The 19,858-nt window shown below is 40.7% G+C and overlaps 1 protein-coding gene across 1 annotated transcript in view; it reads right to left on the bottom strand.

Annotated features, from left to right (window-relative positions):
- Positions 1-1,589: 1,589 nt before the first annotated feature.
- Positions 1,590-19,858, bottom strand: part of c8h8orf89 (chromosome 8 C8orf89 homolog) — a 97,208-nt gene continuing 78,939 nt past the window's right edge. The window contains exons 4-5 of the mRNA XM_080194082.1: positions 10,211-10,266; positions 1,590-1,906 (exon numbers count right to left, since the gene is read on the bottom strand). Of these exons, the coding sequence (XP_080050208.1) occupies positions 1,773-1,906; positions 10,211-10,266 (190 nt within the window). The 3' untranslated portion in view covers positions 1,590-1,772. The remainder of the gene's footprint in view (positions 1,907-10,210; positions 10,267-19,858) is intronic.

Here is a 19,858-nt window from a genome sequence, read left to right as displayed (position 1 = left end):
GGCGTAACATTAGCCGTTTTCCAATCTTCCAGCACTTCCCTGGAATCCAGCGACGTTTGGAAAATAACCACCAAGGCATCCGCTATCACCTCCGCCATTTCTTTCAGAACCCTTGGATGCATTCCATCTGGTCCTGGGGACTTGTCCACAATCAGTTCCCTCCAGTCTGTCAAGCACCGCCTCTCTAGTAACAATAATGTCATTGAGACCCTCCAGTCCTACCACCTTTCCATCGCTAACACCCGGCAAATTATTCACGTCCTCCTCTGTGAAGACCGAAACAAAAAAGTTATTCAAGACCTCAGCCATTTCCCCATCCCCCACCACTAAGTCCCCCCTCTCATCCTCTAAGGGTCCAACGTTCACCCTAGCCAGCCTCTTCCTTTTTATATATTTATAAAAACTCTTGCTATCCTTTTTTATATTAAGCGCTAGCCCAGCTTCATAGTTTCTCCTACCCTTCTTTATCAACTTCTTTGTCAATCTTTGTTGACATTTAAACCTCTCCCAATCCTGTTCTCGCCCACTACTCTTAGCTACTCTAAACGCCTCCGCTTTTAATTTAACACTTTCCTTCACCTCTTTCGTTATCCACGGCTTATTACCTCTCCTCCTACGGTCCTTTTTAACCATCGGAATAAATTTCTGCTGAGCACCAAGAAAGATCTCCTTAAAGATCCTCCACTGCTCCTCAGCAGACCTACCTTCCAACGCGCTCCCCCAGTCAACATTCACGGAGGAACTAAAAGAAATCCTTATTAGTCAGGAAATTTTATTGGGGAAATTGCTGGGATTAAACTCAATAAGTCCCCAGGGTCTGATGCTCTGCATCCCAGAATACTCAAGGAAGTGACCCTAGGAATACTGGATGCATTGGTGATCATTTTCCAGCATTCTTTAGACTCTAGAAGCGTTCCAGTGGATTGGAGGGTGGGTAATGTAATCCCACTTTTTAAAAAAGGAAAGACTATCAGGAGTTAACCTGACATCGGTGATGGGGGAAAAGCTGGAGTCAATTATTAAGGAAGCAATAACTGAGCATTTGGAAAGTGGTGACACGATTAGTAACTCCATGCTGATGTGGACCAAAGGGAAATCGTGCTTGACAAATCTTCCTCAGTTCTCCTCAGAGATGAGGAGAAATTTCTTTAGAGGGTTGTGAACCTTTGGAATACTCTACCTTACAAAATTGTGGATGTCCAATCTATGATTATATTTGATCAGGAGATGGGATGGAAAAGTGAAACTGATATCGATGTTCAGCCAGGATTCTACTGATTGGAGAAACTTAATCAGCCATTATGGTCTACTTCTGCTCCTAATGTTATATTATAACAGAAACCTAACTCCAGTATTACTTGGCAATGCATCAGTTTTAACATATTGTTCATTGACATACTGAAAAAAAAGTCTGATTCCTGCTGCTACAAATAAAATTATTCACTTAAAAATAAATTCCAGATAGTCCTGTAACTAATAATTTTTAAATGGAACTGGAACTGTCAACTTGAAGTTGACAAAGAGATAGGGACACACAACTGAATTTCTATTGTGACCTGTGGTGTAATGAAGACTTTATTAAAACAGTGTGTAAATCAATATATATTTATTATCTTTTCTAAGGTGCAGGTAAAATCCTGACTAGATAGCTCAGTTCGGCAAACTTATTTGTTTTTACTGGGGTATATCAGTCCAATTAGTCACATCCTATTTAATATTGTTTTGTTTTAGCATTGAAACATATGGCCAACAGTGAAACAATTTAAATATCTTCAGCAGTCTGATCTCTTCTTTAGCTTGTGTATTTTTTCTTGCCGAATAGTATCGCATTCCAAACTAGCTATTTCTGTCAGTCGATGAATGAACGAGGCTGATGCACCCTGGAGAGGGTTGTGATAGCTGTGTACTGCACCAACAGAAAACAAAAGCAAATAAATTAAAATCACTGAGTTGAATTCTAGAAAAAAAATGTATTATCTATTGTTTCTCGATATTATGCATATAAACTTCAACAGCAATTTTTTAACCAGATAATGACCACAATCCAACAACTGAAACAAAGGGACCCTCTGTAGCTCCATAAGAAAACACAGTCTGGGATTTTTCAGAGGCAGTATGGGTTCACTACCAGAAGTCAGCCAATTAAGGATAGCCAGCCCCAAGAAATGTCAGCCAAATCATACAGCCAGCAATTCAGCAGCCTCCATAGTGCCAATGGAAGCAGAGGTTACTGACAAAGTTGCACCTGCAGCTCAAGGGCACATTGATGGAAATGTGCCCTCAAAATAAGGTGAGTGGGTTGGCAGTAGCCAAGACCAGTTAGGTAAAAACCAACAATTTAGGGGCTTGGTGAGGAAAGGCAGTAATGTTGCTGTAAGGATGTCCTCAAAGGACGAAAGTGGTCCTGTAACTGAGGGCTGACACTCCTCCCCCACCCTACAAATCTACAATAATACCAGTATGATCCATCTTTTAGTTTCCTCACATGGACCTCTGATTTCCCCACCGACCACTGATAAAATACTAGAAAGGCTGACTGCTACCTTCCTCATTTCTGGCAAGATGGCATAGTGGCAATAGACTGACAGGCAATCCAGCTCTTTGCCATTTTGCAGGCCTCTCTCAGCCCAACACAGAAGCCAGGTAAAACCCAGCCCTATGATTGAAAAAATAAGAACCTGTTTTAATGTTACTGAATCCATCTGCCCATTTGTAACTGAAATAGAATTAAAGGAATGGATAAATTTGGTGATAGCATCATGGTAAAACCTATAAGTAAGGAAAATGAGACTCCAGGTTCATTTTTTTTGGTCTACGCTGCATTCAGTTGAGGAGATAGAAAAAGCTGTAATTGACCTGTGTCTCCAGGTAGGATGGGGGGGGAAAAAAAAAATCAGCCAGAGTTTCCAAGCCCGATTACTGTACAGTAACTTCTACTGGAAAGTACATGTGTGGTTGGACTGTATCAACAGTCTCCTATGAGTGAATTGGCAGTTGTCCAGGTTTATGCATAAAGATCTGCCATCTTGGCAAATGATGTTGGACTACATTTAGAAGGAAAGAGGGGGAAAAAAAGATATTTCTGTTACAGAATACATATTGAAATCTACTTCAGGGTACAATAACAATAATACTGCTGTGCTGGCATTGATATAGGAGATTCACATTTCAAATTTTGTTCCAGTTAATTGAATCACAGATTGTTGAAAGAAAGAAGGTAGAACACTTCCTGATAGTAAACAATTTCTGGTTTGTATTCCACTTGTGTCACTTTCCCAAGGAATAGCATGGATACATAAGAGTAGATAAATAGTACTCAAAAAAACCAACAGTAACAATTCTTTATCTTAATTAAACAATCACTCTGTACTGGCTGTAATGGTTTATGGTCAAAAAATATTTTCTCTTTAAATATCATACGTTATATTTGACCAATTCTTATTGGGCGAAGTCTTGTGAAGGGCTGCCCTGCAGTTCAGACTAACATTTCAGGATTAGATGAGCTCAGCTAATTAGCAACTATAAATATATTTTCAAGCACAGTAAAGATTGCTATAGTTCTCACTTCTAGAAATAGTGGAGTCTATTTTAGTGATTTCTACTTCTAATTATAGGCTCTGTTTTAGTGAGAAGGACAAACAAAATTTGTGATGGGAATAGATGTCACTCAAGCTGGTCCACAGCATACTGCAATGCATGTTCTGAAATTGGTATGATCTCATAATTTGAATAACTAGTATAACCTTCTAGTACATCTTTAGCCTGGCAGTGAGGCAAATGAAGGCGTGCACAATCCACATTGCAGTAGCTCAAATTTAAAAGGACTGTAACATTTAAAGATAACCACTGCATGCATAGGAAAGTATTTGATCAGCCTTGTAAAACTTCAAAATAAATCTTAAAGATACACTTGAAAAGGGAAAAAAATTGCAGGGGCATAGAGGAACAGCAGATGAATTAAACTAATTAGGTAGCTCTAGTTTAGTTTAGTCCCATTCTTATGCTCTTTTGCTACAATTTTTTTCCAATTTTTATCCATTTAAAAAATCTATTAGGAATTCAGTTTCCACTATTCTTAATTCACCTCTGAAATGGCATAGCTAACCTGTTCTTCAACCTCAACTCCACTTACCCACCTGATCTACATAGCCCCTGATTCCTAAGATTTCAAAGCAACTGTAACTAAGTAGAATATTAGAATGTTAGAATGTTGTAATTCACTTTTGAGGGCATAAACCACAAATAGGGGTATAGTAAACTGCAATTAAAAAAAGCAATTTACAAATGGATATGGATAGGTTAGGTGAGTGGGCCAAGATTTGGCAAATGCAGTTTAATGTGAATCTATTTTGGTTTGAAAGGCAATTTATTATCTAAATGAAGGGAAACTTGGTGTGCTTTGATGTAGAAGGATTTGGGTGTCCTTGTACATGAAGCACAGAAAACTTGTATGCAGGTAATGAAGGCAAATTAAATTTTGGCATTTATTGCTAAAGGAATAGACATAAAAGTAGGGAAATATTATTGCAACTGTACAAGGCCGCACCTGGAGTGTTGTGCATAATTTTGGTCTCTTGAGGAAGGATGTAGTTGCATTGAATTCAGTTCAAAGGAGGTTCACTAGATTGATCCAAAAGGTGAGCGATTTGTCTTATGAAGAGAAATTCAGCAATTTAGGCTTATACTCTTTCGAGTTTAGAAGAATAAGGGGAGATCTAATTGAGGTATATAAGATGTTAAAAGGGATTGGCATGGGAGATGTAGAGAGGATGCTGCCTCTTGTGGGACAATCTAGAATGAGGGGTCATAGTTTTAAAGATAAGGATAGCAGCTTTAAAACTGAGATGAGGTGAGAAAATACTTCTCTCAAAAGGTTGCAATTTGTGGAATTCATTATCTGAGTGCAGTGGATGATGGGATATTGAGTAAATTTGAGGAGATAGACAGATTTTTAATTAGTAATGGGTTGAAGGGTTATGGAGAACCGGCAGGAAAGTGGAGATGAGACCTAGACAAGATCAGCTGTTGTCATGTTGAATGGCAGAATAGGCTTGAGGGACTGAAGTTTCTGGTTCTGATGTGTTTCTAGTCAATAGAGACCTCAGGATTTTGATAGTGTTATTTTGGTCATGTTAAGGGAGAACAGGAGATGGTTAGACTCCCTCTTGTTGGAGATGGTCAATGCTTGGCACTTCTGTAGTACAAATGTGATTTGCCAATTATTTACTCAAGCTGGAAGTTGTACAGTTCATTATTCATTAACTGTTTCATTATCTAAGGAGTTACAAATAGAAGTGAACACTGCATTTATTGAATAGTTCCTCTTCTGACCTTGGGGGGGGTGAAGTTAGTGATAAAGCAGCTGTTGGTAGTTGGGCCAAGAACACTGCCTTAAAGAATTCCTAAAGTGATATATTGGGGCAATGATGAATGGCCACCCAACAACCATAGCCATATCCCTTTGTGGTGGATACGACCCCAATCACTGGACAGTTTTTCCTCTGAGGCCCGCTGACTTTAGTTTTACTAGGACTCCTCAGCACTACATTCAGTCAAATGCTGCCTTGATGTCAAGGGAAGTCATTCCAATCTCACCATCAAGATTCAGCACTTCTATGTATATTTGGACCAAGACCATAAAGATAGAAAGATCAACTTCCATTTATATTGCATCTTTAACAGCCAAGGACATTTCAAAGTGCTTTACAGCCAATCAAGTATTTTAGAAATGCAGTCATTGCTGTAATACAGGGAACATGGCAGCCAGTTTGTGCACAGCTAGTTCCCACAGTTATGTGATAATGACCAGTTAATCCGGTTATATGATGCTGACTGAAGGATAAATATTAACTACAACACTGGGGATAACTTCCTTGCTTTTCCAAATAGTCATGATGTGGAAATGCTAGTGTTGGACTGAGGTAAGCACAGTAAGAAGTCTCACAACACCAGGTTAAAGTCGAACAAGTTTATTTGGCAGCACAAGCTTTCAGAGTCTCAGGCTCTTTCTTCAGGTGAGTGAGGAGTTGTGTTCACAAACAAAGTATATATATACACTGACCCAAGCTCAATTTACAAGATAATGGTTGGAATGTGAGTCCTTACAGGTAATCAAGTCTTAAAGGTACAGACAAAATTGTCTGGCTGGAGACAATACATACCTCTAATCTGTGCTTGCCCTCTCTCCACACACACACTGTCTGTACCTTCAAGACTTGATTACCTGTAAAGACTCAAGTTCCAACCATTATCTTGTAAATTGAGCTTGCGTCTATATATGCTCCGTTTGTGAGCACAACTCCTCACTCACCTGAAGAAGGAGCCTGTGACTCTGAAAGCTTGTGCTGCAAATAAACTTGTTGGACTTTAACCTGGTGTGGAGAGACGACTTACTTTCCGAATAGTGCCACTGGATCTTCTGCCTCCAACTGACAAACTAGACGACATCTCAGATAGCCCTGCACCCCTCTTGCTTTTGTATTTCGTGCAAGAATGGGACTTGAACCCTATAACATTCTCTGAGGTGAGAACACTGCCAAGATTTAGGTCTGAAGTCCTGTGTCCTGGCAGAATACAAACTGAGCATCAGTGAGATTAAAATATGGTGAATAGTAACATTTCCATTTATAAATTTCTTCTTACAAATCCCTGTATGGAGAATTTAATTAATTAATTTCTCTATTGTGAGCCATGCAGCATTTTCAAAGGAAAGCTTAAATATTTTGCAAGTTTTACTTTTAAGTGTTTAAAAGTGTTAAGTACCGAAGGTTTACACCATTAGATAAGATATAGGAGCTAAATTAGGCTACTCGGCCCACTGAGTCTGTTCCGCCGTTCAATCATGACTGATTTTTTTCTCATTCCCCATTCTCCTGCCTTTTCCCCTTGTCATGCCTGATACAAAGAAAGATTATGTAGTTGTTACAGGCCAATAATCAGGAGTCCTCCAGGTAGCATCCTTGACCCAATTATCTTCAACTGGTTCACTGATGTCCTGTATCATAAGATCAGAAGTGGGGAAGTTGATGATAGGAAGACAGTTGGCCGGTTGGATTTGTCTTGCTTTTCATGGACATAGCTGAATAATTTTTCATCTTTCTGGGTAGATGCCAATGTTGCAGCTGTACTGGAAATAGTTTGATGAGAACATGGCTAGTTCTGGAACACATGCCTTCGGCACTATAGTTGGATATATTATCAGCCCCATGGTCATTGTGTTGTGGAGGTGGGGATGTAGTGGGTGACACAGATAATCTCTCAGATGGTAGCAGCTTTATTACCATATATGTCTAGACCCAAGTGGCACTGGCAATACACAAACTGAGATCAGCTGGGTGAAAACATGGTGCATGGCAACATTTCCATTCATCTTGTATTGAGGAAAATTATTATTACAAAAATACATCATTAGCTGGGTAAACTAACTGGTCGCACAACAGTGTTCGGTGCACCCAGTCATGTCTTCGCATTTTGTGGGGCCATAGAATCCCTACAGTGCAGAAGGCAGCTATTCAGCCCATCAAATCTACACTGACCATAACCTCATCTGGGTCCTATCCCCATAACCCCATGTATTTACCCTGCTAGTAATTTAATATGACTAATCCACCTAACCTGCAAATCTTTGGACTGTGGGAGGCAACCACAGCACCAAGAGGAGAATGTGCAAACCTCACAGAGACTGGAATTGAACACAGGTCCCTGGCACTATGAGGCAGGAGTGCTAACCACTGTGCCATCGTGATGTTAAATTGGCTGAACTCTGGCTCAGTATAATAGGGATTGCAGTAGGGGCTGAGAAGGACCACCCACTTGGCGCTTGTAAATGCAAAAATCTTGTCTTTTGTACTCAAATGCTGGACTTTGTCATCTTTGGGGATGGAGAACAGCATGTAGCCGAGTCCATCCAATAGTTGATTAATTGTCCCTTATTAATTGCAACTGGATGTTAGAATTTTGATTTGTCTCTTACTTTTGTTTATAGCATAAAAATTGCCAGCTAAGCCAATGTAGTTCTATGCTAGAGCTTCATCAGGTTAGCAATTCTGTTTTTCTTTGTTTTCTATGTCCATGGATTTTTATTTTGGATCGCTTGGAACAATGTCTAAGAGATCAATCTTTAATTCCTGGAGACTACTGGACAATCCTGGAGGATTAGCATTTCTAACTCCAGCTCAAGGTTATTGTGTGAAATGTCAAACTACGTGGTCAAATGTGGCTAAATGTCAAACCTTCATAAGCATTCCTTGAACTGCAAATTGTGATAAAGAATGCAGGTTCAGTTCCTGAAGGTGTTTTCTAGACATGAAATATATGCTAAGGATAGTTAGTTTCCTTGTACATTACAGAAGTGACACTTTTCTTCCCCGCTCTCTGCATAATCCATATTTTAATAATTGTAGGTTAATTTTTCATTCATAAATAGATATAATTAAAATAATCTCAATTTGTCTTTATGCTATAAATTATTAGGAAATATCTGAAGCTGAGGAAAAATTCTCATTTTCCTAGTTGTATTTTTTTCAGAAAGATTAACAACTAGCAATTTCTTCCTCAGTTCAACCACTAATGGAAGTGCAATTCAATGCCATGAATCACCACTGACACTGGATGTTCTTTGGAAGTAAGACCTGTGAAAGTTGTTGCGGTCAAGTTAAATATTTGGGGTGGGCTCATGATGGTATTTGGACTGAAAAGTGGGAATTTGCTACTTGGGGTTTAAGGAGGAAATTGGGAGCTGCTGTAGGATTTAAAGGGGCGGGTATTTTTAGAAAGCTTTGCGTTGTAGAGAAAACTTTCTGACAGTGGAACAAACAGTGGTTCTGCACAGAGAGCCATAAAGGTTTAATGGTAGCCACAGATCCTGTTGCAGAAAATGAGCATGCTTTATCACACCATGAGATTCAGTAGGACTCGACTGTGAATGTACAGCCCATAATGGGTGTGATCAAAGATATGCATTAAATATACAATTAGAAATGAAGGAGCACATTGAGTTGAAGGCTGAGTTTGTAAAGATCACTGCAAAACTTTCTTGGCATTGTTAGAAACAATTCCAATTATTATAAATTATCCAGAACGAGATTGCTAAGTGACTGACATACTTGGTGCAATGCATTATAGAAAAACTGAATGATGCAAAATCAAACTTGGAAGATGTGGGTAGCTCCTCTTAGTTTGCCTGCTGTAGTGAATGTTTAAATCTTGTCTTGAACAGAATTGTCATATTGGCAGATGTAGCCCAGGTCACTTCCTGTTACAGCTGTAACGCTGTTCTCTTTGGAGCCCTGTTTCACTCAAAACCAAACACCTGTTTTCCCCTTCTGCTTAACCAATGGACATATTTCAATTGTTGCTTTTGTACTGTCAGAATCTATGGTTTAATCATTCAACGAACAAACTTGATGTAAACTTTCAGAACTTGTAGTATTCACAAATATTTGTTAATTGGACATGATTTTAAATTATCTTCCAAGCAGTTATGGGTTTTATCCTTAAGTTACAACAATGCTTTATGTCCTCCAGTAGCTAGTTCCTAGCTCTAATACGGTGAGCAATTGAGAACACAACATGAATATTGCAATTTGACTCATGCAGAAAACAAGTGGAGTCAATCCATTTTTTTATTAAGTGCTTGCAAACATAATCAGCCATACATCTGTTCAGAAAATACAGATAAGCCTCTAATATTACCAAATCAAGAGACTATGATCCCAAATGATCTCATTATTCCACAAGAATGTAATTTTCTCAATGTATGAATTCAAGAATAAAAAGAAATAGTAGAATGTTGACAAAATGTTCTACCTTGGGCCAAATTACGAAGTCCATAAAAGAAATGCCTGCAATTTAAATTTTTTTTCCCTGACACTACTTGAAATGTTAATACATTTCTATAGAAAGTAAAGACCCCAAAATTATTTTAGTAATGAAAGGAATACAGATTACATGTTATGTAAAACTGTTTGCCAAAAATTTACATCAAAATATGCCACTGCATTATGAAAACAGATTTTGATCATTGTGCAGCGATTATGAAATATTGTGCAGCTACTGACTCTTGCAATTAAAAACCTCAAACAGCAGCAACACAATAAATGTTGAAAGATCAAATTTGCAAGTTTGGCAAATCTTTAGAAAAATTGAAATGGTACCAAATCACACTGTTCCTTACATAAATTAACTTATAAAATGATAATAGAATACTTACTTTTTTGACTAGATGGAATTGATAATGAAGAACAGAGTCCATTATGTGTTTTTGAGCTAAGTGAAATAAAAAGAGCATTTAATTTAAAGATTTTAGAACACAGAACATTACAGCGCGGCACAGGCCCTTCGGCCCTCGATGTTGCGCCAACCAGTGGAACCAATCTAATGGCCCTCCAACCTAAACTATTCCAATATTATCCATATGCCTGTACAATGACCATTTGAATGCCCTTAAAGTTGGCAAGTCCACAACTGCTGCAGGCAGGGCATTCCACGCCCGTACTACTTTTGTTTATCATTGAACATCAAGGTTTCCTTAGAAGAATAAAAAAACTTTTCAATGGGACAGTAGTATGTAGAAAAGTTCTATGATTTCTTGTTTAAAAAATAGTTGAAGAATTGCAAGGTGATTTTTATAATCCAGTAATAATAGGCTGGTAGTTACTCATAGATTAGTTTAGTTTATTTATTAATGTCATAAGTAGGCTTACAGTAAGACTGCAGTGAAGCTACTGTGAAAATCCTCTGGTCGCCACACTCCAGTGCCTGTTCAGGAGAATTCATCATGGCCAATGCACCTGACCAGCACACCTTTTGGACTGTGGGAGGAAACAAAAAGCACTCAGAGGAAACCCATGCAAACACTGGGAGAACGCACAGATAGTGATCCAAGCTGGGAATTCAAGCCAGGTTCCTGGTGCTGTGAGGCAGCAATGTTAACCACTGTGCAAACATGTGAAAGAAACAGAGTTAAAATAGCTAATGTAACTGATGAAGCATTCTGGGTTACCAGCCAAATCTACATGAACAATAATTAGAAACCACTCTTTTTTTAGAAAAGGATACAAGTTTCCAGGAGAGGCTCAATTAAAAAAAAACTAGAAACTTTTGGAATGAATTGTTGGTTTTAACAGTCCATATGATTTTTAAGAAGAAATGAAAGTGAAGAATCTCCCATTGAAGAAACCCTGTGGAAATTCCAAGCACTAGCACTTTCCATAGACTCAGCTGACTCTGCATGTATTTGTGTTATATCTTTGAGGACACGAGAAAAGACAACAGGGTGGATAGCCAAAATACAGACCAAAGGCACCATAGCTTATTGACAGGATTTCCCCATTCTTCTTATCAAAATGAATTACTTCACATTTTTTGCATTAAATTCCATCAATGTCCTTCTGAAGTTCAGTACTACTCTCCTTACAGTTCATAATTGTTCCATGTTTTGTGTTATCTGCGAAGTTTGCTATTGTGCTGGTACCCTAATGTCTAAATCTTTACCATATATCAAGAGCAGGGGTCCTAAACTGGCCCCTGAGGATCCCAGTATAAATTTTCCTCCAGTCTGAAAAATAACCATTCATCACTACTGTTTCCTGTCACTCAGCCACTGAAGCTTTTACTCCATAAGTTCCAAGCTTGATCGTGCATCTGTTTTGCCACACTTCATCAGATGCTGTTTGGAAGTCCACGTACACCAAATTTCATTTACCCTCTCAGCTTCATCAAAAAAAAAACTCAGGCCAGTTAGTTAATCATTATTTTTCCTAGCATTGAGCCCACATAACAGATTCTGAAACCAGACAGCATGTGGCCCCATGTTTTAGTGAAGCCTCACTGCAAATTCTCCTTTAGACTGTCTGGGAAAGAAGGGATGTCCTTTTTCTCAGACCATGGAGGCCTGAAGGGAAGTAGCAGTGCAGACCCACAGTAGAAACTGCTCCAGTGCCAAAGAGAATGATCTGCTGCATCTAGCTTGAGTGCCACTGCAAAGTTACACCCATAGGAACATGAAGTAGTTTAAGTTTGTGACTGCACAAAGTTGTCACATAGAAGATTGGGTGGTGGGCATCTCCATCAGATGCATCATGTGGGCTAAATCAGTGTACATTAATTATTCCCCGAATGCTCCACAACATTATTATTGAGTAGCACACCTGAGCAGGGATTTAAAATAAAAACAAAAAATACTGGAAAAACTCAGTAGGTCCGGCACTATTAATGTTTCAGGTCTGTGACCCTTCATCAGAAGGAATCAAAATTTAAGATGCAATAAGTTTTGAGCAAAGGGTAGGTGGGACAAGGACAAAAGCAAAAAAGGCAGCTAACCAAATGGTCTACTGATGCTGTACTTTCATGTGGATGTTTCTGGTAGTGTCAGAAAGTGTTCTCTGTGAGGACTGCTCCCTATTGACGGCAAGTGTGAGGGCAACATGAGTGCACCTCTGCCCAGGTAAGATTTCATGCTTTTAATGTGCTATGCATATGCACATTGTAAGGCCATGGGAAACATTTAATTTCAGACTACAGGTGCTGAAGGTCACGGATACAAGGATGTGTGCATTTGGCACAAGAGGTTTGTAATTAGCACAGCTTGATACAAGCAAAGGATCACATCACCAAGGAGGGCTGACTTTAAATGTTACAATTAAATTCAACCATCATAAATCAAAATACATAACGGCAACCTACAAGATGGGTTACAAACAAGGAGTCACAGCCTACCAGCCAATAGAGGATTGAAGACCAAATAGTAAAAGGATGAGTATCAGTAGCTTACTTGCCTGTACGTTAGCTATCAGAATGCCACTGGTCTGCCACATCGTACCCTTGCAAGAGACTCTGCATGTTCTATGACATCCTGACCCGCGTCAACATTTCTTTCTCCATTCTCATTGTTGGAGGAGACATCTCAGTCCTCCAAGTCTTCCTCAGTCAATCCTCCCTTTCTTATGTGGGATTGTGCAGGGCATGGCAGAAAATGATGATTCAGGACTGAATATTCTGGGGAATATTGGAATGCACCATCTAAATATCACCCTTAGGAGATCTATCATCTGCTCAGCAGGTATTCTTGTGGAGGCATGTGCAACATTGTAGTTCTCCTTGGTGGCATTCCCTAAATTAGTTTCCCTCAATGTGGAATGCCATAAGCATAGATAAGGGTCATGGGTGGAGGGGGGACTGGTAATGTTAAAATGGCGGCGTGGGCTCGTTGGGCCGAAGGGCCTGTTTTTGTTCTTTGTTATTTACTGATGTAAACTGGCATCAGTTAGGTCTTATGCTCATAACCCTTGTCCACAATGTGCAAGCCCTGCAATTGTTTAGGTCCTTCAGCAAGTTGTGGCACCTGGGAGTGGTTCAGAATATAGACATCATAAGAATTTTCTGGGAATCAAGCACAAGCATGCAAAATATTCTTGTGGATGATCATATATTAGCTGTACTTTCAAAGAATAAAAATCTCTCCCTTTGAAGAAAGTGATTGGCTGATGACAGGAGGATCTCAATACCACATGTGCAGTCAATATTAGCCTCTAGCACTTATGGAAATCCTGCAATTGCTGCAAAACTCAATGCTCTGGCTGCCCGGCTCTTAGAATCCAAGAGGGATTTGACAACTTATGTTCTCCTGAATAGGGGATCTGTTACCTTAAACATAGTAAATAGAAGTAGGCTATTCAGCCCACTCCACTATTCATTTTGATCATGACTGATCAACAAATTCAGTATCTTCATCCCACCTTCCCCCCATATCCCTTGGTCCTTTTAGCCCCAAGAGTTATATCTAATTGCTTCTGGGAATCTCTTGGACACGTGTGCATTGTTGGGTGGGATTTGGTGCACACATTCCCATTGGAGCCCTGGAAGGATCCACTGGCAAAGAAGTTTAGGGCTGCAAATCCTTGCAGATGCAGGCCTTCATGGAGAAGCTGGCATATGTAAGCAACCACATCCGGAAGCATCCTAAAGCACTTCTGGCATTGCCTTTTGGTTGCTGAACAGCCTGAATTTATCTGGGTTTGGGCCAATGCTTATTATCGCACTGGTCCCTGGTTGCCAGCATCTTGACCTTCTTGAGACCTTGTCTCCTCTTGTGCTCTGGCCATTGCTTCTCCAAAGATGTACGAGTTAGGTTGATTGGGCATGCTAAATTGCCCCTTTGTATCAGAGGGACTAGCAGGGTAAATAATGTGGGGTTACCGTGATAGGACCTGGGTGGGATCATTGTTAGTGTAGACGCAATGATCCTAATAGCCTCTTTCTGCACTGTATGGATTCTATGACTCTCATTGTGTTGAGTGTAAGAACACCAACTGTATAATTGCTTCAGATATCAGGTTTTTCCCTAGTCAGCTTCACTCAGGTCTGCACTTTCAGCTCAATGAACCCTGCTCAAATTCCAGTTCCTGTTTTCCTTTTAATTTCAGTCTTCATGGACACCTTTCTTTTCAGAAACTAGTTTCTAGAACTAGTTGTTCTTTAGCTTCTGGAACTTGCTTTCTTGCTCATTACTCCATTATATGGCTTTCTTTCTTCTAGTAAAGCTACGAGAGCTGTTCCCTCTCACTGATAAGCTTCTTCTGTTTACACAATTCAAAAGGTCCTTTTTCCCCCTTAAGTGACCCGATTACTAAGCAACAGTTCATTCTTTCCCAAGCTCGATTACCTTTCATATGATAAGCTCTCTCAGCAGAATGCAGACACATATTGAACTGAAACCAAAATCCCCCCAAAGATGCAAACATTTCTGTTTAAGATAAATCCAGCTAGAGTTTTACCTCTTCTTAGAGAAAAATGACCCACCTAAACCTGTATCTTATATCAAACGTCCAACAGTACAAACATAAAACTATGCTTCCTGACACTATACCCTCTGCCTCCCATTCAACCCTTAGGACCAAATTCTTGAGCTCATCGGGCACACCCTTTAGACGCATCCCACTATGATGCTCACTGCCCAGAGAGGTCATCCATTGACTTACAACAAGACGGAGTCATAAGAGATATGCTTGCCCTTCAGGTACTATCTGGCCATTTACCCTGGACACCTTCCCACCCTTCCCTACTTAGCCTGCCCAGCCTCCTCTCCACCCTTGACATTTAAGAGCTGTCTCCAGGAAGGCCAAAGCAGTAGTTACTCAATTCAATATCTAGGAAGTATTCTAGCTCATCAGGTGCTCACTATCCAGCCAGAAATGTAAATATTCTAATTTCTTGCTGGTGGAGAGCTTAATTTGGAAGGGGCGGGAGGATAAATAATTTTGGTGATGAAACCTTTTATTGAGCATAGATAATATGCAAATGCATGCAAAAAGGGCTTCACACTGCCTTTTAAACCTCTAATTTCCTAAATATGTTAGGGGTTGTGGGTTTTAACAGAAAAAGAAAATAGTTGTTTTACACGTATAGATTCAAACTAACACACAACTGGTTTTATTGAAGAGCTATTCCTTACTTTGCATCAGAACAAAAAGTAAAATAGCAGCCTAAGCACACACCTTAATGACATCACCATCAAATCATGTGATCAGCTCTTAAAGCAACCTGCACTGTTTTAAAATATATAATAGACTTGTCTTTAAATTTCTGAGAATGTAATTGCAAAAGTTCATCCCGTGGTCGGGAAATTGATCTTGGCCTCCCATCAAAGTTAGTTCTTTGCCCACCAAGCTTCCGTCTTTAGGTGGGCTGAGAAGATATTGGCCAGTGAGAGGACTGCCTGACATCGGGATCCTAACCTCATTTGAAGAGGAGGCCACAGACCTGGCAGGAGAACAGGGTGAACATATCTGTGCTGAAGGGGAGGCTAGAATTCTCCAGACATCAGGCAAGAATGCCTCCTGTATGTTTCCACTAACTGGACACAATAGGCCTTGTGCATACCTTGTGTTAGCCTCACAGCTGTTGACACTAGTAACACGTTATGTTCTTCAATACAGCTTCTGAAAGTCATTCCCACTCCAGACCTAAGAGGAGAGGACCCGTCCTCCAGCTCCTGATCCACCACTGTGGAGAAAGAGTCCTCAGAGGATGTATTCTCAAGGTGTGTCTTTGCACCCTTGGTTGGTAATCTAGCTAGAATAGGCTCGGGGTCACAATCTGGTGAAAACACAAGTCCAAGCTGGCCGAGACAGTAACAGCCAAGGTCTCTGACACTCTGAGGACTGTTGGAAATAAGGCCCCTGCTGACCCCCACGTAGATTATGAGCTTTGAGATTTGGACATAAGAGACCTGCTGGAGGAGCAGGAACAGGCAGGGGAACATCAGGCAGAGATGCCAGAAACCATGCACATACTGGACTGAAGGCTGAAGTAGTCTGTCCATGTTTTGTATGATGTTGTGGTTCTGGCATGCAAGCATTTGACAGCCACCATGGAAAGGGTGATGACTGCCATAGAAACAGATCCAACAAGGAGTGGAGTGGCAGACAGATATGAACTCAGATCTGCACTTCATCATTCCATCCATTCTGTGTAGTGCAGCAATGGTTAAATGAGATGGATATAAGGCATCTCAATCTCACTCCAGGTATCCTTTCTGCTCAAAGAACCAGGAGGAACTATCACGCACAAGCAGCAAAGAGGATTGCCAGCCAGGCACCACGAGAACTCCATCCCAGGATATTCCTAGAGTGCTTATTGCTCAATCTCCCATTTGCCAGTGACTAAATTGCCTCCAGTAGGCCAGGCCATGGAGGGTATACCTGCACCAGTGCAGGACACTCTTACCAGGTTGGAACCTCTAGGCCTTGGCCTACCAGAGGACACTCACCAAAGCCTTGCAATCAATATGGTACAGAGTCAGAAGGCTGTAGATGTTGGGACTGTACCTAGATGTATCAATAGAAAAATAAAGATAAATACATTTTGAAGGCACAGTGGTGGCACTGGTGTCGAATCACTGTATATATGATTCACAATTTTAAATCATTTTAATTGTTCCGGTGTTCAGGTTTATCATTTGCTCAATATTGCAATGGTTGTGGAGATTTAAGGGCATTGTATTTCATTCCCAATCAGATTCTGAAGATGTGGTTGTACCAATGCTATGATATCATATAATCAGTAGTATCATCCCAGAGTTTTCCAACATAGGTATGTTTTAGCCTTGGCTATCATTTGTGAATGTGTGACCTAGGCCTCCATCAGACAATCCAGCAGATATTGCTCACCTGGCTTTGAGCCCTCTGAGAATGGTGTCTGTGCAGTATTTGCAGCCAAGTCATTGCATACCCTACTGGTGTCCTGGTGAGAGTTGTGAAAATGATGCAAAGAGACCTCAAAAGGAGTTAGATGTGTTAAATAAGTGGCCAGGAGCACAGCAGATAGAGTGTGTGAGAAAAGCACCAGGCTCTCCACTGTGGTCTCAGGAATAATGAAGTCTCTCCTCCATAGAGACTAGGAAATATAGAAACTAGGAGCAGGAGTAGGCCATTTGGCCCTTCCAGCATGCTTTGGCACTCAATATAATCATGGATGATCCTCCATCTCAATGCCATATTTCCACTTTCTCCCCATATCCCTTGATGTCATTAAAATCTAAAAAAACCCTTCTCTTTCTTCAATATGTTCAGTGACTTGGCCTCTACCTTCTGTGGTGGAGAATTCCATAGAGTCAGTACCCTTTGAGTGAATACATCTTTCCTCATCTCAATCCTACATGGTCCACCCCATATCCTGAGGCACTGACCCCTAGTTCTAGGAAAACAGGAAACCAGGAAAACATTCTCTGTGCATCTAGTCTGTCCAGCCCTGTCAGAATTTCATAGGGTTCAATCAGATCTCCTCTCATCCTTCTAAACTCTAGTGAATACAGGCTCATTCAAACCAATCTCTCCTCATAGGGCAGTTCCATCAACCCTGGTATCAACTTATTGAACCTTTGCTCCACTTCCTCTATGGCAAGTATATTCTTTAGGTAGGGAGATCAAAACTCCATGCAATACCCCAGGTGTGGTTCCACCAAAGTCCTGTATAACTGCAATAATCCCTACTTCTGAATGATGTCCAACATAAAATTTGCCTTCCTAATTGCTTGCTGCACCTGCCGCTCCACTTTCATTGACTGGTTTACAAGGACACCCAGGTCCCTTTCTACATCCACACATTCCAAAATAATAATTTAAATAATACTCTTCCTTTTGGTTTTTCACACGAAGTGTATAACTTCATATTTAGACACATTGTACTGCATCTGTCCACTCACTCAATTTACCTAAATCACCATGAAGTCTACTTGCACCTCTGTCACAACTCCACTCAATTTTGCGTCATCACCAAATGTTACATTTGGTTCCTTCATCCAGGTCATTTATATATAATGGGAAAAGCTATGGCCCAAATACTGATCCTGCAGTACCTAACTAGTCACTGCCTGCCCCTCGGAAAAAGACCCATTTATTCCCACTCTCTGCTTCTTGTCAGTCAACCGATTCTCAATCCACACCAGTACATTATCCCCTATACCGTGTGCTTTAACTTTACCTAAAAATCTTTTATGAGGGACCTTATCAAAAGCCTTCTGAAATCCAAATTCATCACATCCACTGGTTCACCCTTGCCTGTTCTGCTAGTTGCATGCTCAAAAAATTCCAGTAGACACATTCATAGAACATAGAACATTACAGCGCAGAACAGGCCCTTCGGCCCACGATGTTGCGCCGACCAGCTTTTTAAAAAAAAACACTAACCCACTAATCTAAACCAATCCCATTTCGTCCATAAACCTATCCACAGATCTCTTAAATGCCCCCAAACTAGGCGCATTTACAACTGCAGCTGGCAGGGCATTCCAGTCCCTCACCACCCTCTGGGTAAAGAACCTACCCCTGACATCAGTCCTATAACTACCCCCCCTTAATTTAAAGTCGTGCCCCCTCGTGCTAGCTTTCTCCATCCTAGGAAAAAGGCTATCACTATCTACCCTGTCTAAACCTCTAATCATCTTATATGTTTCAATAAGGTCCCCTCTTAGCCACCTTCTTTCCAGCGAAAACAACCCCAAATCTCTCAGTCTCTCCTCATAGGATCTCCCCTCCATACCAGGCAACATCCTGGTAAACCTCCTCTGCACCCTCTCCAAAGCCTCTACATCCTTCCTGTAATGTGGGGACCAGAACTGCACACAATACTCCAAGTGCGGCCGCACCAGAGTTGTGTACAGTTGTATCATGACGCTGCGACTCCTAAATTCAATCCCCCTACCAATAAACGCCAAGACACCGTATGCCTTCTTAACAACCTTATCTACTTGATTCCCAACTTTCAGGGATCTATGTACACATACACCTAGATCCCTCTGCTCCTCCACACTATTCAAAGTCCTCCCGTTAGCCCTATACTCAACACATCTGTTATTCCTACCGAAATGAATTACCTCACACTTCTCCACATTAAACTCCATCCGCCACCTCGCGGCCCAGCTCTGCAACCTTTCTAAGTCACCCTGCAAACTATGACACCCTTCCTCACAATCTACCACACCTCCGACTTTGGTGTCATCAGCAAACTTACTAATCCACCCAACTATACCCTCATCCAGATCATTAATAAAAATTACAAACAGCAGTGGCCCCAAAACAGATCCCTGAGGCACACCACTCGTAACCGAACTCCATGACGAATATTTACCATCAACCACCACCCTCTGTCTCCTATCTGCTAGCCAATTCCTGATCCAATTACCTAGATCACCCCCAATCCCATACATCTGCATTTTCTGCAGAAGCCTACCATGGTGAACCTTATCAAACGCCTTACTAAAATCCATATACACCACGTCAACTGCCTTACCCCTATCCACCTCTTTGGTCACTTTCTCAAAGAACTCGATAAGGTTAGTAAGGCACGACCTACCCGCTAC

Source organism: Carcharhinus amblyrhynchos, chromosome 8, assembly GCF_965287045.1.
Source record: "Carcharhinus amblyrhynchos chromosome 8, sCarAmb.v2.hapA, whole genome shotgun sequence".
In the NCBI taxonomy this organism is placed as follows: domain Eukaryota; kingdom Metazoa; phylum Chordata; class Chondrichthyes; order Carcharhiniformes; family Carcharhinidae; genus Carcharhinus; species Carcharhinus amblyrhynchos.
Note: the sequence above shows the minus strand (reverse complement) of the source record. Positions and strands in the feature narration are given on the sequence as shown.